This window comes from Crocodylus siamensis, chromosome 1 (assembly GCF_052110815.1).
Source record: "Crocodylus siamensis isolate JL-2025a chromosome 1, ASM5211081v1, whole genome shotgun sequence".
Taxonomy (NCBI): domain Eukaryota; kingdom Metazoa; phylum Chordata; order Crocodylia; family Crocodylidae; genus Crocodylus; species Crocodylus siamensis.
The window spans coordinates 364,951,142-364,976,521 of record NC_143395.1 but is presented as its reverse complement, the minus strand read 5'-3'; the positions used below and the strand labels follow the sequence as shown (position 1 = coordinate 364,976,521).

The following is a 25,380-nucleotide window of genomic DNA, read 5'->3' as shown; positions in this document are numbered from 1 at the left end:
GGTAAACCGGTAGCATAAATACACAGCAACCTCCACCTCTATTTCTACATACCATCAGCAGACCACTTCCTTATAGCCCTTTCTTTTATCTGTTTCCTAGCCAAAAGTAAATGCCCCGCTAGCTAGAAAAACTAGCAGCACAAATGGATCTTTCACCATTGCCAAATTAAAAGCTAAAATTTGCTAAGCTCTGACCTCCACTGACAAAAAGAAAAAGCCAGAGTTCTTTAATTATTCTACAGTTTCAACACTGTTGTCAGTCTGGAGTAAGCAGTGAAAAAAGCCTGAAGGCAATTGTTAATCATGAATGCAGTATTGATTATAACTATTTAATATCAGCTACAGGTTTCCCTCGATTTATACGGTAGATGCGTTCCCAGGGAACAGCGCATAAATCAAACTCACATAAAGTGAATACAGTTTACAATGAAACAGATAGGGATGCGTTCCCATGGCAGTGAGGGAGTGAAGCTGGGGTTAGGGAAGGGGTGGGGAGAGGGGCGTGGCGCAGCCCAGTGGCTGCAAGCAAGTTGCATATGCCACTCCCAGGGCTGCAGCAGGGGTGGGCAGCAGTCTGCAGTGGGACGAGAGCAGGCTGAGGCTGGTGGCCACTGCAGGCTGGGGCTGGCAAGTGGCACTACACTCATCCTGGCACCTGGCAGTGGTGCTGGAAGGGTAGGTTGCCGGGAGGCTACAGCAAATTTTGGGGTTGCAGGAGCCCCCTTACCATTGCTGTGGCCCACCCCGAGCGCTGGGAAGAGCCTGGTGCTGGCTCCAGCCTACTCTGTCTTGCTGCAGGCTGCTGCCAATCCCTGCTGCAGCCCTGGGAGTGGTGGACACTGCCTGCTTGCAGCCACTGGGGTAGGCCATCCCAGAGTTTTCAGGGCACAGTTCCCCAGGGGAAGCAGAGCCCTGGGGAATTCAGGGCACAGTGCAGTCCAGCAGCTGCAAGCCGCTGGCATAGGCTGCTCCCAAAGCAGGGGCTCTGGTGAGTGGGGCCCCGGCCCCATGGCCGTTTCCCCTCCCCTCACAAATTCACAGACTTACCTGCTTGGGGAAGAGGGGAGTGCACCTATGCCAATCACTTAACAGTGAATTTACCCTGCATATAACGAATTTCAGGTATAAAAAGGGTCATTGCATAAGAGTGAATTTGCATAAATTGAACCCACATAAATCAAGGGAAACCTGTATTAAAAAGAAAGCTTACTGCATCTGCAACCTTTGCTTATTCTGGGTATGTGAGTGGGTGAAGGTGTATTTAAAATAAGTGTTTATTTTCAGCCCCATATATCTAAAACAGTACTTTACCACAGATAACCATTTGGACTTTAGCAAGGCTTTTGATATGGTATTCCACAACATCCTTGCAAGCAAGTTAAGGAAGTATGGGTTGGATAAATGGACTGTAAGGTGGATAGAAAAATGGCTGGATCATTGGGTTCAAAGGGTAGTAATCAATGTCTTGATGCCTAGTTGGCAGCTGGTATCAAATTGAGTACCCCCAGGGGTTGGTCTGGAGCCACTTTTGTTCAATACCTTCATCAATGACCTGAAAGATGAGATGGAGTGCACCCTCAGCAACTCTGCAGATTACACCAAGATGGGGGGAGTAATAAATACACTGAAGGGTAGGGCTAGGATTCAGAGACCTCAACAAACTGGAGGATTGGACCAAAAGAAATCTCATGAAGTTCAGTAAGGACAAGTGAAAAATTCTGCACTTAGGAAGTAACAATCCCATGCACCAGTACATGGGGGCTCACTGGCTAAGCAGCAGTTCTGCCGAAAAGGACTCAAGGGTTACAATGGATAATACACTGAATATGAGACAACAGCATGCCCTTGTTGTCAAGAAGGCTAACTGGGCTGAATTGGTAGGAGTGTTGACAGCAGATTGAGGGAACTGATTATTCCTCTCTATTTAGCACCGTGAAGCCACATCTGGAGCACTATGCCCAGTTTTGGGCCCTTTACTACAGAAAGGATGTGGACAAACTGGAGATACCAGCAGACAGAGGTGACCTGAGCAGGGTGCGGGTCCCAGGGCCAATCAGCCCATGAGGGGCCCTGCCTCCGCTCTGATCCCACAGGCCCTGGACCCGAAGAAGCTGCAGCCGCCATTGGCAGTGTCATGGGGGGGGAGGGGGGAGCGAGCAGCTAGATGCAGAGCCACTGTTCTGTGCTGCTGCTGCTCTGTCCACCTCCGTGGGGCCCCCAAAACGCAGGGCCCAGGGCAGTCACCCCAATTCCCCCCCCCCAAGGGATGGCCTTGCTAGCAGAGGGCAACAAAAATGGTGTGCCTAGGGCACATGACTTCTGAGAAGCTGACGGAACTAGGCTTATTTAGTTTGGAGAACAGAAGACTGACAGGGGATTTAATAGCAGCCTTCAACTGCCTATAGGGTGGGTACAAAGAGTGTGGAGCTAGACTGTTTTCAGTTCTGGTAGATGATAGAACAAAGAGCAATGATCTCAAGTTGCAGCAACGGAAGTTTAAGTTGGATACGAGGAAAAACTTTGTCAACAGGAGGATAGTAAATCACTGGAACAGGCTACCCAAAGGGGTTGCAGAACATCCATCATTGGAGGTTTTTAAGAGCTGGCTAGACAAAGCATTGGCTGCAATGATCTAGTTGAGGATTGTTATGCTTTGAGTATGGAGTTGGACTAGATAACCTTCTGAGGTCCCTTCCAACCGTAATTTTCTAGTATTCTATGATTTTAACAGGCAAGTGACATTACCAATTGCTATTAAAGGGAGGGTATGGCAGGGCGCTGTTGGTGCCTCCCACTTTAAGGGCTAGGTCAGGGAAATAGTAGGTGTCTGATGAGGGTGGCCATTTAATGCCCAGGTCTCTGTGCTGAGGAGAGCAGTTTGAAGACCAGCCAGTGGGGAAAGAACATCTCTCTGATGAGCTCCTTGGGCCAGTAACAACTTGGAGGTATATGGGCTGGGACTATGAGGATGGAGGAGACCCAGATCCTGGGCATGACCTAAAATGGCACCCTGCCAGGGTCAGGAGGCCTGATGGAACTGCTAGTGGTGTGGCAACCCCAGGAAATACCATGTCTACAAACCTTCGTGGTGAAAGGTGGGTAGGGGGCACCTGATAACCTCCAGCTCCAGCACAGTCCTGGCTACGGAAAGCCCAGACCTGGGAGATCTTTGAGAGGCCTGAGGCTCACTTGACCCAGTGGAGTTGTGAGGGAGAGAAGGCAAGCTGTTCAGACCTGACTTGATGGACCCTTGAACTGGTCTGTGCTGGGGCCAGGACCCAACGGGGGTCAAAAGGGCCAGGGATGCTGGGCATCCCTCGTCCACCATGAGGGATGCCCAGAGCAAGAGGCTCATGATTCTGACTGGCCTGAGGGTGGGGCCAGGGCCTAAGTGGGAGCCAAAGGTCCCAGAGAGGGGACCACAGCTTGAGAGGGAGAAGGGTTACAGGTGAGCTTAGCTGCCTGAGATACCATCTGTGAGGCATGGGCCCACTTTCCCCAGTGTAAGGGAAGGTTTGAAACTGGGGATATCACCCCATGTCATCAGGGTCTTAAATAGGCAGCCTTCCAAGATATCACCCCATGTCATCGGGGTCTTAAATAGGCAGCCTTCCACCTGAGTAAAGCTTAATCATTTTTTCCATCGAGGCATGGCAAATGAGAAAGGCAGGCAGTTAGCCCAGAAACAGGTGGGCAAGCCAACATTTAACCATCCCGGAAAGACCCCCTGTTACAGAGGGCTTGCATGAATTTCTTCGTAACTATCTCTTATCTCAGGTTCATATGTACCTCTGTCACATACAAACTAGGCCTTGCCCTCTTCTACGGTTACAAATCAGAAATACTAACTCATAAAAGCAATTGAAAAAAATATATTCACAATAAATAATTTAATTCCACTTCATGGAAAGCTTCCATTAGCTTAGTCAACGTACCTGGGTTAAATATAACACTATTTAGCTACTGTACATGCGAATTTTCAGATAGTAGCCTACTGAACCTGATAGTAAAAAGGAAACAAAAATGTTACACAAAACATGGTTTTTAGATAGAAAACACAGATTTTGAGAGACAAGTGTAGAGTTCAAGACATGCAAACACTTCACAGAGGAAATGTTATACATATTCTCATTGACTCTATGGAGTTACACTTACAGGAAGCAGAATTCAAAATCCCAGCATAAAAGGAAGATATATGAATCCTTAGCTTCAAAATGTAACAGGTATTTTAATTCTTGAACTCGGTTGTTTTCAAACTGTGGGTTGTGATTCCACAAGGGGGTCATGTGCAACTTAAAAGGTGGTCGCAAACTTCTCTTCCCTCCCCAACATGCAAACGCTCTGCCTGCTTCCCTCCCCCAGTGGTGATGCATGTGTTCTTTGAAGTGTCTCTTTTGTTTTCTAATCTCGGTGTGTATGGGTTGGTGAAGCTCAGTATTTATCTGTCAACAGTTCAATTGACTGCATGCAACTGAGTACGAGTTTTTTTCATAGTCTTAAAAGTTGTTCTTAAATTTTTGTTTTATTGCGTTCAGTTATCGGTTATTTCAAACTTTTGGCTAAAATGGAAATGTTTTTTATGGGTGTTAAGAGAAAAGCTGAAGATGCCACAGTACCAATAATACAAGTCAAAGTACGCATAAGTCAATAAAGTATAATGAAGTATTATAATAGCTTCTATTAGATAAAAGCCCCCCAAAAGACCCACCAAAGCACCCAATCTATACAGACATTAGAGAGTTGGGTCAAAATAACGCTATGCCTCTTCTGGATATGTGCTGGTATTGGCGTGGCAGCACACTGAGTTGAAAGTAAAGTGCAGTTTGTTTGTTTGTTTTCACGTTTCATTGTTGTTATTCACATCTTATTTAATCTATATTACTTTATGATTAATTCTTTCTTTTTCTGACTCTACGGTTGCTTGCAGACATGATAATAAAATATATTTCATTTAATATATAAAAGTAAATGTGCTTTATTTATCTCCTACTTAATCCTAATGAATTCAGTAGCTTTAATCATGGGAGGAGTCACGTAAATTTATATATTATTTTATGGGGTTGCAGTATCAAAGTTTGAGAACCCCTGCTTTAACTGAACTGCGTGAGAAATTAATGTGTCCATCTGCCAGATAATTCATTGCTACTAAAGTGTTCACAAGGAAGTACCATGCCTCAAATTATATAAATACAGCGGTAAATAAATAGCAGAAGGTTGTGTACACAGGTCATCTAGACCAGGTAGACTTTTACTGGTATAAGTGATTGGAAACCGATCTACCCATAACAGAACAGAAATTCAGCACACAAAGCCAGTCTATACTGGTAACAGAACAGGAATTCGGAACACAAAGACTTGGTTTAAAAATGGTGGAAACCAATCTAAGATTTGACCTCCCCAACCAAATGGTGAATATGTGTTATGTTTGCTACCGATCTAAACTATGCCACTTACAGAAAACTGCAAACTTAGATCAATTCTGCCTCAAGCTTTTTGAATGTCTGTACCTAGCCCTGAGAGAATAAATGGTCACACCAGCACTTGCCCTTAATAGTGTCTTCTACTTTTTCAGCAGTTGCCTCTGATCAAGTGGAAATGGCTGTTTCAGTATCTCCAGGTGTGGCTGTGAAGACAATAGACATAGGTGTTCACAGTGCTGCTAAGTCCATGCAGTGTGATTTTTTTACCTTCCAGGGACTGAGGTGCTTTAGGGCTTAGTTAAAAAGGAAACTGCCAGCAAACAAAGACTGGAGAAAAATGCAAGTTTCTCTAAATAAATATCTGAACACCACTACAAATATTGCTGTGTCAAAATAAAAATTGTTGTGAGGCTTCACCAAGACTAGCTCTGGGAACTAACCATAATAAGCTAGTAGCAAAGGCCTCTAAGGACACAACTAGGGTCAAATTCAACCCTGAGGTGAGCACATTGAATCAACACAGTTACACAACGGGTAAATTTGTCCCATTCTGTAATTTTTTAAAAACAAATTTCTTGGGCTATTTTGTTTCCAGACTATTCCCACTTTTCTCCAAATAGCAATACATTTGGCAAGAGTGTAACATCTGCAGTCAATTAGCACTTCTGTCAGCCTTCCTTCCCCTTGTACACTTTCATGACTATATCATGGATGGGCAACTTACATCCTGCAGGCTGGATTTGGCCTGAGATACTTTTTCTCCTGCTGACCAAGCTGGGGGATTTCTGCAGCATTTCAACATTGGGAGGTTTTGTCTGGATGGTGAGGAGTAGCAGCATCAGTAACAATGCAGGGGGTGGCCTCAGTTCCAGCTTCAGCTCTGGCTCTGGGGGTAGCATAGGGCAGGTTGGAAGCAGCTTGTAATCAGAGCTAAGCTCAAAATGTTGTGGACTATACAACACGATTACCAGTAAATAGTTTTTTCCCTTGAAGGCTAACCTTCTGAAAACTAACTAAGGATATGCCTACATTGTAAAGCAAAGGTGTGACTATAGTTTAGGGAGTTATAGTGAACCTAGCCTCATAGCAGGTAGCTTGGATACTAATACTGACAGCAGGGTAACTGTGACATCATGGCTAGGGATAGACATTACACATTAACTTTGTTAAGTGATCAGAAACTGGTTTAAACCTGTAACAAGACATATGTTCAGTGCACATAAACTGGTTTAAAAATGGCTGAAACTGGTTTGAGATAAACCTGGTTGAATGTAGTATCACACTTAATTGATTTGGGTCAAACCGGTTTATGCAATGTCTATCCCAGACCCCTTTCTGGTTTAAGTTAAACCAGAGTCCCGCAGCATCCCAGCTGCTTTACAACTCTGGGCAGGGCTCTGCTCTAGCCCAGCAGGGCTGGCCCAGCCCCTCTGCTCTCTGGCTGGAGCTCCAGTAGAGACTAGTAAGCGCAGCTTCCTCTTGCTCACCCTCCCTCAACTCCCTGCTCAAGCAGGGATTCCCCCCTCCCCTCTGCCTTACACAGACACCACTCAGCATTAGCTAGCATACCACATACCGGCTATGGTCCATGTTGTGGGAGACAGGACAAAGGCAGACAGGACAGTGTTGGCTTAGGGCTTTTTGGAGGTAATCAACAGGTAGCTGGTAATGTCCTTCCATTCCTTCCTGGGAAAATGTTGTTTAAGAAGAGCTTGAACTAATAAGAGAGGTTTTGTTTGATGGGCTGATGAATGCTAACAACTCCCTGTGTAACTCCCTACTGTGTAACTCAATGCTCTGTTATCAACAGCTGGGGGGACCCCTCCCTAATCAGATCATCCTGCCAGGGTCTGGCCACACCCCCCCTCAGCTGAGCCCCATAGAAGGGAAGGAAGGGCTGCTCTAGCACCCCCTAGCTTCTAGCCTGAGTCACTGCAAGCATGTGCCTGCATTTTTTCAGTCCAAAGGGGATGTCTGTACGGTTACAAACCGGGTCAGCCTAGCCAGGTTAGACTAACCTGCAAAGACTGAATCAATTCAGGCTCAGGCTTTTTGAATGTCTGTCCCTAGCCCAGGTTGCTCCATTTGACAGCTATTTACCCAGAGTCCCAGGAAGCCTTGTGTAACTCATGATAAAGCCCATGCGGTTCAGCTGTTCTGCTACACTGCTATTCAGGATAATTAGTTTGAATCTAATCTGTGTGCGTCTACATGAGAGGCAATCAGAGCTCTGAATTGCAGTATTGATGAATGCTAAACCAAATCCTGCTAGCACTGTAAGACCTGATGAGATCAGAATCTAACGTGACCACATCAAAGAATATTTTAGCTCTCTATATTTTAACTAAGCTTGTCAGTGAAAATCTGCCATTGATGTCAGTGTGCTTTGGTCCAAAGCCTAATCCAGTTTATGCTCTGCTTTTATATCCTATTCATTGATATAAGGCTCACACCCTGAACCTGCTAAATCCCTTCTCAAAACTCACTTCCTTATGAATGAGGTTTATAAACTTCAGTTATTTTTTCTGGCTATTTTAAAATTGCAAATGTCAAGATACAAACCAGTATATTAATCACTCTATTGACTGCATAATCACATTATTCTGGGTTGAGCGTAACCACTGCCATTTCAGATAGTTGTGAAAAGCTACCAACTCAAATTTTCTATGACTCCATGAGAGTATATAAGAACAGAGATGTTTCTCTGGGAATTGCTTTGTGGAAGCTTATGTGTTTGTGAAGGAGAAGCAGAAAGACTAGAGATGAGAAAGAAGGTAGCAAGGAAACACCAGACCAGACCAAGTAACAAAAGCCCTGGAGAAAAACCTGAGGGAGGTTTTGAGCTGAGTGCTGGCTAAAAAGGGCCTTAGAGAGGTGAACATTTGACCTTTGCTGTGTTCAGGGAAACTGAGCTTTATAAACTGTTTGTTAAAAAAAAAAGAGGATTGCATCAAAGTAATACCTGGCATCAACGGAATACCTGGCTCCATTATCAGTTTCTCCTCCCAACTGAAACAACCTACAGGAAATTTTGGCTAATCATTTGAGGTTAAAAGGGGGCAGCAATATTGTCTTCATCTTTGTCTAATTCTTGCCTTTTTTAATATCTATCTCTTCTTAACTTGTTCTTGTTCCAACACATGCCTCAATCCTACTTGCCCCCATGCCTACTTTGTGCAGGCAGATTCCTGTACCTACATGCAGCAGGGTGCAGAACTGACGCTATAGCTCATAAATGTTTCAAAGAAGAGATTCTGTGTCCATTTATTTATGCACTTGGTTGTGTGGTTCTTGCAACATCCACTGTATGATATGCAGCTTTAGATTATGATGTGTAATAATTTACAATAGTCCCTTCATGATTAAAAGGAAAAAAAGAATATATTTCCAGTTAAGATAAATCATATGTCTTCTGAAAGTTCACATGGACAACAAAAACCAAAGCCATTTGGGAAATTCTAAAATATTCTTAAATTGGCTCACGGAGGTAGTTAGGTCCAAGGACCTGAACTTCCCAGACATCTGCTGCTCACGTAGGTTCCTAGCCAGAATGCAGGACCTCCATCTAACCCAGGAGGTGCACAGCCCCACCAGGGGAGATGCCTTGTTGGACTTGGCGCTGGCCACCGGTGATGACCTGGTGACAGGGCTGCAGGTGCTCGACCACCTGGGCAACAGCGATCACTGCCTGCTGGAATTCACCATCCAGTGCAAGGTGGCAAAGGCCTACAGCAAGGCAGCAGCCCTAGATTTTAGGGGGGCAGACTACAATGAGTTAAGGAGAATAGTCAGGGAAGCACTGAGGTCCCAGAGGGGAGGGGAACCAGGCGTCCAAGAAGTGGTCACTCCTTAAGGAGACGATCCTCCAAGCCCAAAGGAAGGTAATCCCAACACGGATCAAAGGGGGCAGGAGGGCACAAAAGCCCCCATGGCTCACCAAAAGCATCTGGGAATGTCTCCTGCTGAAAGGGAGGCGCACACCCAATGGAAGGGAAGGGCCATAACCAGGGAGGATTATACTGCGGTTGCTCGGGAATGCAGGGGAGCTGTCAGGAAGGCCAAGGCAGAGATGGAACTGGGACTAGCTTCCTGAATCAAGGACAACAAGAAGTCCTTTTTTAAATACATAGGGGAAAAAAGAAGGTTCCAGGTAACGTAGGGCCCCTGCAGGACACACTAGGAAATTTGGTCGTCACACCAGATGACAAAGCTAACATATTTAATGATTTCTTTGCCTCCATTTTCCTGAGCAGGGAACAGAACAGCCACCCCCCCTCTGAACCCCCCTTAGATCCCAGGGGAGACACACCTAGGCCAAGGGTTAGTGAGGAACTAGTCAGGGAACTTCTGGAGGGATTGGATGTATTCAAATCAGTTGGTCCAGACGATCCCCACCCCAGAGTACTGAAATAACTGAGGTCATAGCGGGACCCCTGGTACGGCTGTACGAGCATTCGTGGTGCTCTGGTGTGGTGCCAGAGAACTGGAAGAGGGCCAATGTGGTTCCCATCTTCAAAAAGGGGAGAAAGGAGGACCCAGGAAACTATAAGCCAGTTAGTCTTACCTCAATCCTGGGCAAGCTTTTTGAGAGAATTATTCTGGCACGTGTCCACAAGGGGCCAGTGGGGGAGAGCATGCTTAGGGGCAACCAACACGGTCCTGTCAGACCAACTTGATGGCCTTCTACGACCAGGTCACCAAATCCTTAGATGCAGGGGTAGCAGTGGACATAAGTCTTCCTGGACTTTCGGAAGGCCTTCGACACCGTCTCTCATCCCATTCTCATTAAGAAATCAGGAGACTGTGGTGTCAACACCTATGCAGTGAAATGGGTTGCCAACTGGCTGGACGGCCACACCCAGAGAGTGGGGGTGGATGGGTCATTTTTGACCTGGAGGGATGTGGGCAGTGGGGTTCTGTAAGGCTTGGTCCTCGGGCCTGCACTGTTCAACTTCTTCATCAGTGACTTGGACGAGGGGGTAAAAAGCACCCTGTTCAAATTTGCTGATGACACTAAGATGTGGGGGGATGTGGGCACGCTATAAGGGAGGAATACGCTGCAATCGGACCTAGACAGGTTACAGGGGTGGGCGGATGAGAATAGGATGGGATTCAACACTGACAAGTGCAACGTGATGCACCTGGGGAGGAAGAACCAGCACCATACCTACAGGCTGGGGAACTCCCTTCTCATCAGTACAGAGCAGAAAAGGATCTTGGAGTCATTATTGATGCCAAAATGAACATGGGCTGTCAGTGTGGGGATGCAGTCAGGAAGGCCAACCACACCTTGTCATGCATCCACAGAAGCATCTCAAGCAGGTCCAAGGAGGTGATCCTCCCCCTCTATGTGGTACTGGTCAGGCCGCAGCTGGAGTACTGTGTCCAATTCTGGGCGTTGCACTTCTAGAGGGATGTGGACAACATGGAGAGTTTCCAGAGGAGGGCCACTCGCATGATCGGGGGCAACAGGGCAGGCCCTACAAGGAGTGGCTACAGGACCTGAACCTGTTCAGCCTCCACAAGAGAAGACTGAAGGGGGATCTAGGGGCCATCTACAAGCTAGTCAGAGGGGACCAGCAGGCATTGGGGGAGCCCCTGTTCCCCCAAGAATTACCAGGAGTGACTAGGAATAACAGTCACAAGCTGGCAGAGGGTAGGTTTAGGTTAGATATCAGGGGTCGCTACTTCACTGTCAGGGTGGCTAGGTTCTGGAACCAACTTCCAAGAGAAGTGGTGCTGGCTCCTACCCTGGGGGTCTTTAAGAGGAGGCTAGACAAACACCTTGGTGGGGTCGTTTGACCCCAGTACTTTTTCCTGCCATGGCAGGAGGTCGGATTTGATGATCTGCTCAGATCCCTTCCGACCCTACAAACTATGAAACTCCAGCCGGCCATCAGGGTCACTGTAAGTGAGAGTTAAAGGTTTGAGGGAAATCTCAAGTAATGCTGTCTTTCACTAGCATTGCTAGTACATGACTTAGAAAATATTCTAGGTCAGAGTTAGATTAAAGCTATTATGTGCACTTGTACATAAACATGTCAGAGCTGATATCTAAGTGATATAAAAAATTGGACAGTGATTTATTTTCTTGGATAGTGTCCTAAGTTGATGTTAGTTTTGAGGAGGATACTAAAGGAGTCCTTGTCATTGTGCTGTGCCTCTATTCCCTAAGGTAGTGGTTCTTAAACTTTTTTTTTTACTGGGGCCTGGCAGGAGCAGGACAGGGCATACAGAGCTGGCTGCCTTCCTCCTGGGGCTCCCCTGCTACCTGGTTTTAACCCTGGAAGCTCAGCTGTGACCCCAGAAGCCACTCACCCGGGCAGACAGACATGGCTCCAAGCAGAAGGGAAGAGTGGGTTCATGCTGAGCTTGGTGGTTGGGAACCTCTACCCTAAGTAACAGTGAAACCTAAAAAGGAACAGTCATAAGAATTGTGTCCTACTAGCTCTAAATGAAATCCATCTGAAAACTGTTATTTTCTTTGGATTTGTAAAATAAAGAGCACATATATGACACTGAGCCACACACACTCACAGTGAAATGCAGCCTCAAGATGCAAGTGGCATCCAATTAGTATGTCACACCTGCCCAACAGTGGGTGAGGGGAAATCTTTGCCTAAGACATTAGGAAACTGCTACCCTTAATAACATGGCCGTGAGATTTTTCATGTTTGCAGATTAAAACCACAAAAGGAGATTTTCAAATTGCGGAGACATCTACTTCCCAAAGGAATTTCCCATCATGCTTTGAAAATTTCACTTCAGTTTTTATGATTTAATTCCAAAGTAAACCTCATGGAACTCACTAGTGACTTGGGATTGCTGGGCAAACTATTCCAAACCCAATCCCTGGATCCATGGGTGGATCTAGAATTTTGAAAAGGGGGTGCAGATGACAAAGTATGTCATCACATATAAAACAATACATATTTTTCTTTGGTTAAAAATAAACTAGAAGCTTTACTAATATGCTAGTGGCCTAGTGATGTATTAAAAGCAAAAACAAATTCGAATGAGTTAAAAACAGTCTTTAGAGGTGTGAATAGAAGTTTCATTACCTGAAGCACCTAAGAGACACCAGAATTGCAGAAGAAAGGAAGCTTGAATGCTATCAAGACCATCAAAAAGAAGAAAGGGTCCTTAACACCTGTGGAATGAAGAGTTTAGAAGGGATCAACTGGATTATAATGAGTCATCAAGTCAATTGAATCCCTCAGCACTGCCTAGCTAGAAATGTTGCTGTCAGTATGTGGCAGGGCACTGTTAGTGCCTACCACTTAAAGGGCTGAGCCAAACAGCAAGCAAGTACTTGCTTATGGTGGCCATTTTAGAATGCCTATATAAACAGAGCAGTTTGTTGCTGGCAGGCAGATAGAAACATCTCCTGGCTGAAAGGCTGTATGAAACATCTTGGAGGTAAGGGCAGGTGTTTATGAGGATGGTTTGGAGGCTCTTGGTCCTGGGCATGACCTAAAACTGCACCCTGCCAGGAGTGGGTGGCATAGTGGGGCTCCCAGTGGTACGGGAGCCTCCAGGAAAATACCAGACCAGTTACCACCCCAGTGGAAGGTGGGTTGGGGTGCTTCAATAACACCTAGCCCCCACATCATTGTGGGTACCAGTTGGGGCCAGGCATGGCTACCGCCACCTGAGCCCCCACCAGGGAGGGAAGCCCCATAGCTCCAGTGAGGGGGTAGAAGATGTGGAGCCCCAGTGAAGGAGGGTGGATGTGAAGCCCCAGGGAAGGTGCAGAAGATGTGGAGCCCCAGTGAGGGGGAAACCAGAGGGCTAGGAGCCTAGTGTATGAGTTTGTATAGAGTTGCCCCAGGAGGGGCCAGGGCAAGCTTGGCCCCGGTCAGGTAATTGACTGGCCACTACACCAGTGGGGGTTGCAGGAGAGGCCCAAAAGACAGTATGACTGCCACCCAAGCTATGCGCTAGATAAACCTATGGCTGAAGGGGCCCACTTTGAGAGGGAGCAAGGTGGTACAAGTTGCTGACGCATGAAAGAGACCCTGTGAGAGGGGGTGGAGCATGAGAGGCCCTATTGAGAGGAGGGCAGTATGAATGTGTGCGTCTGAGGTCTGACAATGAGGGTTAAACTTGGTCCAGCTGTAGGCTGGGAGCACTGTGTCACCTGGATGCCATCTGCGAGGCTTGGGCTGCGGAAAGGAGCCACAAATAGCACCCCCTGGCATTGGAGCAAGAATGGGCAGCCTCCTACCTTATTAGAACCAACTAACAGACAACAAGGTATGGCAGAAGAGGAGGCGGATGGTTGGCCCAGAAACAGGTAGGCGGGCCAATGGCATACCGGCCCAGGGAAAGCCCGTTACACAGTAAAAAGCAGTTCCTGTTAAACTTTGGTTGGACCAGAAAAGTGTACCATCCCCCTTCTCCTAACCTCCCACCCCCAGATATGCCCCTGCCTGAACCATTAAAACCATCCCTCTGTGGTCACAGACACAAAAGTAATTACACAGTGCAGAATGGAATTTGGTACAGTGCATTATCAAAGCAAAATAGAAGTGGTCTTGCTGTCTGAGACTAAATGCTTTAATTCTGAGAAACATCAGTTCACATCAGTTTATCTAAAGTTTGCAACATCTGGGCAGAAATGAGAGATGTGTCGGTATTGGAGCTGAGTCAGGCTTCAGAGAAGACATTCAGATTTGTACAATAATCAGAAAAATATTTGTACATTTAAAAAAAAAAAGGCTCCTCAGTTACTCACATAATTGTGTAACTTTTATATATGTCCAATAGAAATACAGAGATAGTTAATGAATGTTGTGCACCTCTAAGGCAAAATGCACAAGCAGCAAAGTCTGGTCACAAATGTCAGCCTTGTTCTCAAAGGAGAATGGATGGAGGATGCTTTCTATGTTCTGGGAGTAGACATCTTTCCAAAAAGGTGGCTAATGATGCTAGGGTATCTTTTGAAAGAAACATTTTTTTTTTTTTGCAGAGGCAGAATTTTGCTGCTGAATAAAATTTCCTGAAATGTATGTCATTGTTTGCCATCCTTTCAGCAAGTAATAGTGCTCAAACAGTATCCAAACCAATTTAAATGAACATTTCTGTAGTGAAGTGTGGCAGAGCACCCTGCTGGGAATGGGTGGCCTGGTGGGACTCCTAGTGGCATGGGAGCCCCCAGGAAATACCAGGCCAGTTATCATACTGGTAAAAGGTGCGTTGGGGCGCCTTAATAACCCCAGCTCCCACAACTGGGTGGATAACCTCACAGTAGGGGTGAGAAAGAGGACCCATGTGAGAGAGTGGGCTAGATGCTCAGAAGCCTGACTTGAGGCACCCTCAAATGGTCAGTGCTGGGACCAGGACCAGAAGGGTCAAAAGGGCCAGGGGCCCACCAGAAGGGATGTCAATAGCTGAGCGCTTGGGGTTTCTGACTGGCCAAAGGTCCCAGGGGGGCCACACCTGAGAGGGAGAAGAGTGCAGGGAGCTAGGCAGCCCAGAATGAGGCCAGAGTAGGCTGCCTGATTGGAGTGATCCAGCTGGGGTCCATATTGGAGGACTGAGGCCCAGTGTGGGGCCGGAGATGCTAAGAACTATGATGTCATCTGCCAGGCATGGGCTGTGGTATAAGGGAGATTTGGCATCAGGGCTGGGAATGGGCAGCTTCCCGCATTATACCACCAGCTTATGGGAACAGCAAAGTCGTGGCAGACTAGACTGGGCGGACTGCCCTATAGAGCCACATGGGTGGGCTGGTGTGAGAAAACAGCCCTGAGAGATGCCCCCTGTCACATGAAGGCACTTCAATTTAGCTCCTTGATCTGAGGGAGAAGGAGAGGAAGAGAGAGGGAGAAAAAGTTACAGGCAGGGGGACAAGGGGACTTTGATTTTATATTTCACTCATTTCTTCAGCCTTTTATCCAAAATAGCCCAGTTATTCAGATCTATTTCTAAATTCCATCCCTGATTCACTGACATACTCAGTTGTCTCTTGTTAGGGTTGGTATTGTAAAGCAGCTGGAAACTCATGTTACCCACCCAGTTAAGATGGGTTTATGGTTCATTTGTGTCTCCAAAGCATGGCAAAAACAGGCAGAGCATACTAGTCACTCAGACCCTTTATCCTATTTCCTTCAAGGGGATATGCAGGAGGGTTCCTATTGCTTTGGTTTGGAATATTTGATATTTTAAAGGCCTTTTTGTCAGTCTAGTTTTGCTAGAGGCTTATTGCAAAATATATTTCTTATTTTTGTATGTATTCTGTTCTATAGCTTATTATAAGCCTTTAGTTTGTGAGAGACACTTTTTTATCTGTGTGCAAATCAACATACATAAACAAATCTCCTTAAACCACAGGAAACCAGAATATTTAGGGTTTGTTGACACAAGGACGCTATTGAAAGATTAGCCAGAGTGTGAATTTAAAGTGCAATAGTTAATACAACCTAATCTCAGTGCAGGCACCCTTATTCTGTGCTAAGAGTTCCTTTCTGTGGTTAGGCTTAATCAGTCTTGGAAGTGGATTAAGTTAACCTGTAAAAAGGTACTCAGTGAAGAACAGGAATGTTCCCTGGAGAGCTAATGCAGAATAGCTGTTCTGCAATCAAAGCAAATTGAGGCTATTTGATTTTCCAGATACTTCCCTGCCAGTTCTTTGTTAGCTTCTGGTACTGGGTCAACTCCTGCATTGGTGATTACATATCTCATTGAACTGATTTTCTCACTTTAACTTGTGAAGATTGAGGACGTATCCTGTGCTGCCCTACCTTAAATTCAGAGTCACCAAGGACAAGAAATAAGGAAGCAAGAACAGGAGTTAGAAGCTAACTTCTGGATTACAAAGTGGTAATAAATTAATCATTTTTGATATTTAAAATGTTGGGTCAGTTAAATTTATATTATTTCAATGCAAACTCCATGACCGAGATCCTACTTTACTTGCAGATATTTAAGTGCTCCTTATTCAGGAGATGATCCTTCTCACCACTAGCCCAGTGATTAGGGTACTGGAGTGAGGAAACCCAGGTTTTAGGCCCCTCTTCAACCAAAGGGATTTTGAATCCACATCTCCCTCTTTGGAGCAAAATACCCTAATCACCAAGCTGAATGCAGAGAGATTAAGAAACATAAACATGTTTAGCTTGCAGAAAAGGCAATTAAGCATGGGAGGGGACATGATAGCAGCCTTCAAATATCTAAAAGGCTGTCATAAGGAAATGGGAGAGCAATTTTCTCCCTCCTCTTGGAGGGCAGAGTGTGTAGCAATTACTTGAAATTGCAGCAAAGTGGTATCTCCTTCATTGGAGGTTTTCAAGAACCGGTTGCTTAAGCATTGGTCAAGAATAATTTACAGCAGTAATGAATGAAGTGTGCTGTGAAGAGCAACACCTGAAAGCCCAGAAGATCCCCCCTGTACATGTCTACAATTTATCTAGAGCATAGGCAGTGGTATCCTGTCATGCAACTTGGTCTAGGTTATGGTTCCCACTCCTGCCCAACTGCTATTTTATGCAGTGAGTAGTCAAAATGTTGAACAGTGCTGAAAGCAGGAGCCAGGCAGTACCCATCTCACATATGTACCCCTCCTCCAGGCAGCCCAGTGGGCCAGTTTCAATACAAATGGGGATGGGCATTTTTGGCTCTGCCTAACATGTAAAAACTGTACTGCGCAGTGGAAGAAGCAGGTTTAAATCTCCTTTTGATGAAGGAGAGCCAACACTAAGTGTTATTAGTTTATTTGCTGACTTACACACGCATGTGTATTTACAGAAGTTAAAATAAATTATAATAACAAAATTGACAAAAGCCAAGTAAAAAAATAACTCTCTCCATGTATTCTTTGTAGTCAGCTTACTAATGAAAAGCTAGAGCAAGCAGCTAGGCCAGGGCCATCCAACTGTTGCTCTCTGGACTGTATACAACCCTGAGGGGTTAACATGCGACTCCTGGGCTCCCACCCAGCTGCTGATCCCTCCATCCCTTCAGCTACAACAGTACCTCTCGACTCTCCCCCCCACCCCATTCCATTTTCTGCTTTTTGCCCCTTGTGTAAGTCAGCAAATAAACTAATAACACTTAGACAAGAGCTCTTCCCTTAGCCACTCTTGAAGCACGAGTTCTGAAATTCTTGATAGCTGTATCCTCACCCTGGGTGACATTCTAATGATCTAAATGTTAAAAAAAAATCTTATTAAAATACTCAGCTATGATTGCTACATTTAATGTAATGTATTAAAAAAACACCTATTTCTGTTTATTAATAGCTTAAAATACGTTGAGTTTGCATTTATTCATGTATTAACCAGCTGGAAAGCTGCTTCATTTTGGGAAACAGCATTTCCAGAGTCTGCCAATAGAAAGAGAGACTGGATCTGGGAATCAACCGTAGGATGTCGCAACAAAACACAGCAGTGACATACGGTCACTTGATTTGGAGCATCATCTAAATTACAGTTTTGTACAATGCAGCTATAACAGCTAGATATATCCTTTGTTACTGAATTATACTTTCTGTGATATATTATGAAGACCTATAGTGCCATTTATCATAAGATATTGGTCTAAAATCACTTACAGTTTAAATGGTAGCTAGGAAAAATGTGCATTAATTTAGCAGGAAATGCTAAGACCACACAGTGAACCCCTTTTGTTGCACCAGGTAAGCAAACTGCAATGGGATGTAAAGAACCGAGTTAAAATCATCTCTTTGCTATAGCTGAAGGGAAATAAACTTCAGATTTTAAGACACAAATGTGAATTTAAGATGTAAATTATCCAGAAATATGACAAACAAAGCAGATTAATAACTGCCCTAAAAATCAGTAAGAAGCTTTAACTGTGGCAGTGGAAATCTGCCAATGCCTGTATCCCAGCTCACATGCATGGGTTTTGACATTTCATTATGACTGTTAAAGGCACCACAGTATGTCTGAATTCTTTATCAGAGGAGCTATTCCTATTCAGAAGTTTGGTTTTGGTTTTATACTTGAAAATGTTCATCTTTCTAGGATTGCTGACCACCTTTACAACGCTCCTGGTTCTTCTGAATCATGATGCTCTGTAAAAATGCAAAGAGTATTTTTATTCTTTGGCCAATGATATTTTTTAGCTTATCTAAACAGCTCACAGTAGTGTCCTGAATTGAGCGAGAAAAACAGCAAAGCTGTTATCTATACACAGCAGAACTGGATGGGGAACTGTGGTATTGCTCTGAATATTGCTGTATTTTCCTGCACAGCCAGAATATAATACAGAGAGTTGGTGATTTAGCACCAACACCACTGAACTCTCCCAGGAAAAAAATGGTAATTGAAAGCATTTAACAACTCACTAGAAGTGCTCAGTACCTCAAACAATTGGGTCCCTAATTACTCAGACAGGATATCCCAATACCATTCTAACAGATGCCTAACTCACAGAAAGTTGAAAAGGTGTAAACCAAGTTTTGTCCTGATCTACACATGCAGCCACTTCAGTGGGACTATGTGGGCTTTTGGTTAAATTGTTCCTTGACTGTAAAATGCCCCTTAACGTGGGAACTTCATACAATGTCTTTTTGTACGTTATGTACAAGTGATTAGGTCTGTGCAACCAAAATAGAAAGGGCAATACCACAAACTCTCTGTCCAGTTCTGTCCTACACAGATAAAGGCAACGCTTTTTTTGTAACTTCGTTCATGTCATTCCTGAGAGTCAGTTTTGAGCTGTGCAGATAATGCTATTAACAGAAGAGAAAGAATTCATGTGTTATCACAGATACCCCAAAATAATATATGTAACATCATCATTTTCATGAGGAATTTGTCCTGAAGATGTGTCAAAGGGCCTCTGTTAGGGACTGCAGCTCCAGTGCACAACACACAGAATACATCTGAAATAGAGTGTCCCTGCCCTAAAATCTGCAAAATATAGGCTAGGGGTGGGCAAAATATGGCCTGCGGGATGGATCTGGCCCATGGGTGAGCAGCTCACATGGCGGTATCACACAGCAGGCACTGGGCAAGCCGTTCTCAGGCCCTCACCTTTGCTGGCGGGTGGTGTGGGTGGCAGCTCAGGCTCTGTGACACGGTGGTCGGAAGCAGCCCTGCCCTCCCATACTCCCAGCACTGCATGGCAGCCTGGGACATGGAGGTCAGTCCATACGGGGGGGACACTGGGCAGAAACAGTTCCACCCACCCACCTGGCACCATGCAGCACCAGCAGACGCCAGAGCTGGAGCTGCCACCTGCACTGCCTGCCAGCAGAGGCAGGGGCCTGAGCATGGCTTACCCAGAGCCTGCCATGTGGTTCTGGGTGGGCAGGCAGGCAGAAGCAGCCCCACTTGGAGTGAGATGGGCTTAGGCCCTGGAAGCTCCAGCTGCAGCTGTCCTTTGTTGCTCGACTGGTGGGCAGGGCAGCCCAGCAGCCACCAGCACCCAAGCATAGCTCATCCACACCCTGCTGTGGGGGATAGAACATAGCCACAGGCTTTCACACTGTCCCATCCTGCCTACTGTCAAGGCTCCTGGGACCCATGAGGTGTGGGGGGAGGCAGATGTACACACATATGCCAGGAGACTTGATGGTGGGGTAGTGTGGAGGCCTGCAGCCAGGCTCCGTCCCCTGCCCCACACCAACTGTGGATGTGGCCCGCAGGTACCAACTCCAGGTTCCAGGTGCGGGGTGGGGAAGCTTGGGAGGAGGAGGAGGAGTGTGTGTGTGCGTGTCTGTGTGTGCTCACGTGCATGTAGCCCTCAAGAGCTCACCAAAACTCGTTAAGTGTCCATCCAGCCCAAATAATTGCCCATCCCTGATCTAAACCCAGGATAAGCAGCAATAGATAAAATCATAGAAAAATAAGGCTGGAAAGGACCTCAAAAGATCAGTGGTTCACCCTTCTTTTTCTAGGCAGGATCATCTGCCTAAACCATCTTAGACAAATATTTGTGTAACTGACATTAGAAAGCTTCCAGTGAGGGATGTTCTACAAGTTTCCCTGGGTAAGGAAGGAAACCAAATTAGGATGGCAAGGTAACCAAATAGTAACTGAAGCTATCATGAGTGGCTGACAAAACATACTACCTCCTGGCCATGGAGGTCCTTCTTTGGGTTCAGAAGGTACATATATCAAGGGAGAATTTGTCCCTTAATAATGGAAAAAAATCTTCATTTTATGTTTTCTACATGAAAAAATAGAACACAAATACTAGATTTTTCTTTGTAAGATACCCAAGGCAGTTAGGTGTCTAAAACTCACTGAAACTGAAAGGGAATTGGGCCTGTAGTTCCCTTCAGCCTCCCCTCTTCCTGGCTCATAGATTTATTTTGGTTGTCTTTATGCCACAAAACGTCTTGACAATACCTATCACTGGCACAGAACAGAATATCCTCTCTTCTGTACAGGTAAAGTTATTTGTGTGGTGGGGTGGGGGATATCACATTTTGGAGGGAAGAAGGAAACTTCTCTCAAGTAACTGTATTTTCAACAAACAGATGCTTGACTTTGCTCACACATTAGGGAAGATGGAAAAAATCCCAGAAGAAATGAATGAATAGGCTTGCTGCAGGTTCTGCTGAAATATAACAGCTTTAATCTGTGGGAGCCTCACTTGTTTATCATGCTCAGAGGAGGAATTGAATCCCAAGCTGCCTCACTGCTGGAGTCCAGTGTTTGCTCTAGTCCACCTAGTCAATCCACACTCCGATAACTGCTATCTTCCATGCCAGGGCTGACTTTTTTTGCGTTTAGAATGCCTCAGTTGACCATAACTACCAATCTACAAAAGATCTGTCTCCCCTGCCCAAAATAATTATTTATTATTTAACAGTCTAATCAAAAGCTACTACATCTTCATCTGCAAAAGGCCCAAGTCCAGATTTAACTTTTTACAGCAGCTCAGGAAAGAGGCGAGAAGGCAATATTGATTACAAATGATAAAGCATTTGACAGTCTGCCAGAAGAGGAAGGCAATTTTGGTAATACTTATGTGGCGGACTTACTGATATAGTCTGGCATGTCTGGGCTCGGAGAATCTCCACTATGATTGGTGGAGTCCGTCCACCAATTGGATAACAGCAAGGAGGGGCTTGCCCCACCCCTACCTGCAGCAAGGCAGAGAGCCTGGACCTGGTTTAAGCCTGCAATCTGCAGGTCCGGCAGAACTTCAGGGGGTGGAGTCTTCAAAGGGAATGAAAGGAGCTGCGTGCCCAGCATCTGGCAGACACGTTGAAGGATGGAGATGAGAGTGGGGCTAAAAAGAGCCGAGAAGAGCTGCCCAGTGGTTGGATGCTGCTGCCCTGAAGAGCTCCTGTGGATGCCTCTCACTGGAGAGGAGCATTGGACAGCTTCAGCCCCAGTTGGTGCACAATGCGGCGTACAGGGCGAGACCCTGAGAGCTGTATGAGACAGCTTGGATCTCCAGCCACTTGGTGCACAGCGCGGTGCATGGAGACAGACCCTGGGAGCAAGAGACTTGGGTCTGCAACCCCTGGCATGTGGCCAGGGCTTCCAGTGCATGGAGCCAGTGAGACTCGGGGGGCCATCTGTGGCAGCTCAAGGTTCCACCTCCCAGCACATGGCAGGGAGCCCGGTGGAGGAGATGCTGCATGGAGGGTCTGGGAGCAGAACAAGCCCTGGAACCATGCAAGGTGGTCTGGGCCTCCGACCCTGAGCAAAAAACCAAAGCCCCCAAGAGCATGCAATGATGCTTGAGGCCATGAATGGGGGAGTGGCCCAGGAGATGCCAGAGGCTCCAGAGGTTGCTCTGAACAAGGAGCCACTCACGTGAGGGGATGAGGCATTGGATTCATAAGTTGCTGGGGAACAGGGTTCCCACAGGGGAGGGGAAGTCCTTCTTGGCTAGAAAGGGGTTCCTGGAGAGAAGGTCCAGGGAGGGTCCCTTCTGAGTTTGTGGGCTGCCTAGGGGGCTTGGTGTGAGGCCCAAGGGGAAATAAGGTCTTCCCTCACAGGTCACTAGAGCGTAATGCAGGCCCCAGGATTGTGGTGGGGCCTTGGGGACCCTTTTAATGGTTTATGGTTACTTCTATGCTTATGTGCCTTATAATTCATAGTTTCATAGGTGATATAGTTTCATTGGTGATATTGTACTTTATATTTTGTGACATAGTATTTTTTGTTTTATGAAATTGTATCCTGTGATTATGTGCTCCCATATCAGCACAAAAACTAACATTAGAATGTAAGATCTATATTGAGGTCCTACTAGGACCCCTCCCCATTACTTACCTGTGTTTACTTGCAACTTACCTGAACCATGGCTGTGGTCATCCACCACAGAGAAACAAGGATATTAGTCCTATATGTAAATATCTGTATCCATTTATATTAACAGTTATCTTTTAAGGTTCCCTGTAAATATTAATACATTTGTATATAGTTTAATATTGGCCTGGCCTGGGTCTATAGGGAGCGGGGAGACTGCTTAGCTGGCAGTTCTCTCCTGCAGCATCCCTGTCTGTTGCCAATCCCCTTCAATCAAAAAGGGGAGTACATACCCTGGGTACACCTGGGCTACATTTATACAAGGGATCTGAAGCTCCAGAATGGTTAGAATCACTGCCTTTGTTGATATCAGGTTCTATATGACCCAATTTTGTGACACACTTTGGCTGGGTTTTCTGAAGAATACTTCTCTTCATTTCATTTTCTGGTAAGAGAAAAATTCTGAAGGAGACTAGTATTTGCTGGTAGGAGAAAAATTGCAGCAACTGCCTCAGGAATCCTTGTCCTGCTCTCACTCCTGCCATTCTCCCTTGGCCCCTTAAGAGTTATTGCAGCAACTTTCTAGTGTAATAGCACCACAAACAGAAGCTTGTCTCCAATAAACTACAGGCTCCAAGACATATATTGCAAACAGCATTATTTGTCTGCAGTAATTCCTATAGCTTTGTTCAAACAATGAGACAGAAATGGGATCAGCATCACATTCCTCAGGTATCCAGATATGTCACATGTTTTCCCCTATGAAGCTTGAATTAATTTTAGAATGCCTAAGCTCTATACACACATAATAGTGAATGCCCATTACTAGTCACTATATTCGGCCATATTTCATAAAATGATGTATATACCTTTCTGGGAGGGATAGGGGTATTATTTATTATCACTAATAGGCTTAATTTTATCTTTCTCTAATGACTCTTTAGGTATCTCGATGCCAGTGCCCGTGTTTGGACTACAAGATGAAACCAAAGTACTTAAGGGACCCAGCTGCTTACTTGCTGATGAGAACTTTGTCCTTATTGGCTCTTTTGTGGCATTCTTTATTCCTTTAACCATCATGGTGGTCACCTACTTTTTAACCATCAGATCACTTCAGAAAGAAGCTACCTTATGTGTTAAAGACCTGGGCACAAAGACCAAGTTTGCTTCATTTAGTTTTCTCCCTCAGAGTTCTCTATCTTCAGAGAAACTTTTTCAGCGTTCTTTGAACCGGGAGCTGGGGACTTCTGGAAGGAGAACTATGCAGTCCATCAGTAACGAGCAGAAAGCTTCCAAGGTACTCGGCATTGTCTTCTTTCTGTTTGTTGTGATGTGGTGCCCATTTTTCATCACTAATGTGATGGCAGTCATTTGCAAGAAGTCATGTAATGAAGAAGTCATTGGAGGGCTACTAAATGTATTTGTCTGGATTGGCTACCTTTCTTCAGCTGTCAATCCCCTAGTATACACACTGTTCAACAAAACTTATCGTTCAGCTTTCTCACGTTATATTCAGTGTCGATACAAGGAAGAGAAGAAGCCTTTGCAGCTGATCTTAGTGAACACTATACCTGCTTTAGCTTATAATTCCAGCCAACTCCAGCTGGCACAAATGAAGAGCTTGAAAAAAGAGGCTAAAATAATGGCCAAAGACTATTCCATGGTTACAATAGGAATACATCATTTAGACAGTACCTCAAAGAGCAGTATCAACCCAGTGAACGAGGTTAGCTGTGTATGACTATGCTAGCTCATCAACAGCTGCCATGAAAACCACGGTGTATACTCAGAAAATTTCACCTAACTGTGAGAAGCTTAGGAAAATTAGCCCTAAGAGAGTCATCATTAATATCACATATTTCTCATATTGTTTGGTTGGTGAAAAGCAGGGTTAAAATGCTATCAAATGTGCAATGTTTTCATACAGTACGTCAGCTGTTTTAAGCACAGGCTTTATTAAACTTATTTTTTTAAATATTCTAAATAATATATTTCTTAAAGAAAAAATGCAGTTTATTGTATTATAACATGGGCTGTGAAGAAATCCATGCGTTACTTTTTTTTTCCAAATGTAAGCTGAGCTATTCTTTGGTTTACCTGCAAATTAAGTTTGAATTAGTTTGTCTTGCTACAATGTAATTTTATTAGCATTAACTAAATGAGCACTTTATGAGATTTTAAATAAAATGTTAGTTAATTTACTGATACATATTTAAAATACAATTAAAAAAAAGAAAATTATATAAAAGCTGTATAGATCTATTATATAGAAATTTTGGTAACAGTGTTTTTATGGTTCCTTTTCCTTCCCAATTACCCTTCTGAAATGTTATTGGGCTTTCTGCCATTTGCTTTGTAGTTCATTATCTGCAAAATTAAATTATACTTGAATGTTCCTTTGTCAGCATGACCATTATTAATCTGTTTTCTCACTCATATTTTTTTCCCATCCTGTCTCACTGGAATTACCTAAGACTTTAAAATGTATTTTTCCATATATTTGGGCTTGATTCTCCATTCCATGCCACTTGCTTTAAAGTAGAATAAGTGAGGCAACATCATGGAAAATCAGGTCCAATGTTGCTAAATAATTTCAGGCATGATCCTGTGGGCATTCCTTTGAACAGCTCCACTGGATTTCAAATTTAATTAACTTCAATAGGAGTTTTGTGTGAACAAAGCCTGCAGTAAAGAGGTTTAATAGATTATCTTCTCCATTTCTGTTTGATTAGGAGGGACATTATTAAGGTGTTTCACTTGTTTTGTTCTCACGTTTGTAA

General features: G+C 44.9%; 1 protein-coding gene across 2 annotated transcripts in view; it reads left to right on the top strand.

Annotated features, from left to right (window-relative positions):
* The window catches only part of HTR2A (5-hydroxytryptamine receptor 2A), a 62,275-nt gene extending 37,452 nt beyond the window's left edge, over nucleotides 1–24,823 (top strand). For both annotated transcript variants that reach the window (XM_090025783.1, XM_090025774.1), the window contains exon 3: nucleotides 23,545–24,823. In XM_090025783.1, coding sequence (XP_089881909.1) covers nucleotides 23,545–24,341 — 797 coding nt within the window. In that variant the 3' untranslated portion in view covers nucleotides 24,342–24,823. The remainder of the gene's footprint in view (nucleotides 1–23,544) is intronic.
* Nucleotides 24,824–25,380: the final 557 nt, after the last annotated feature.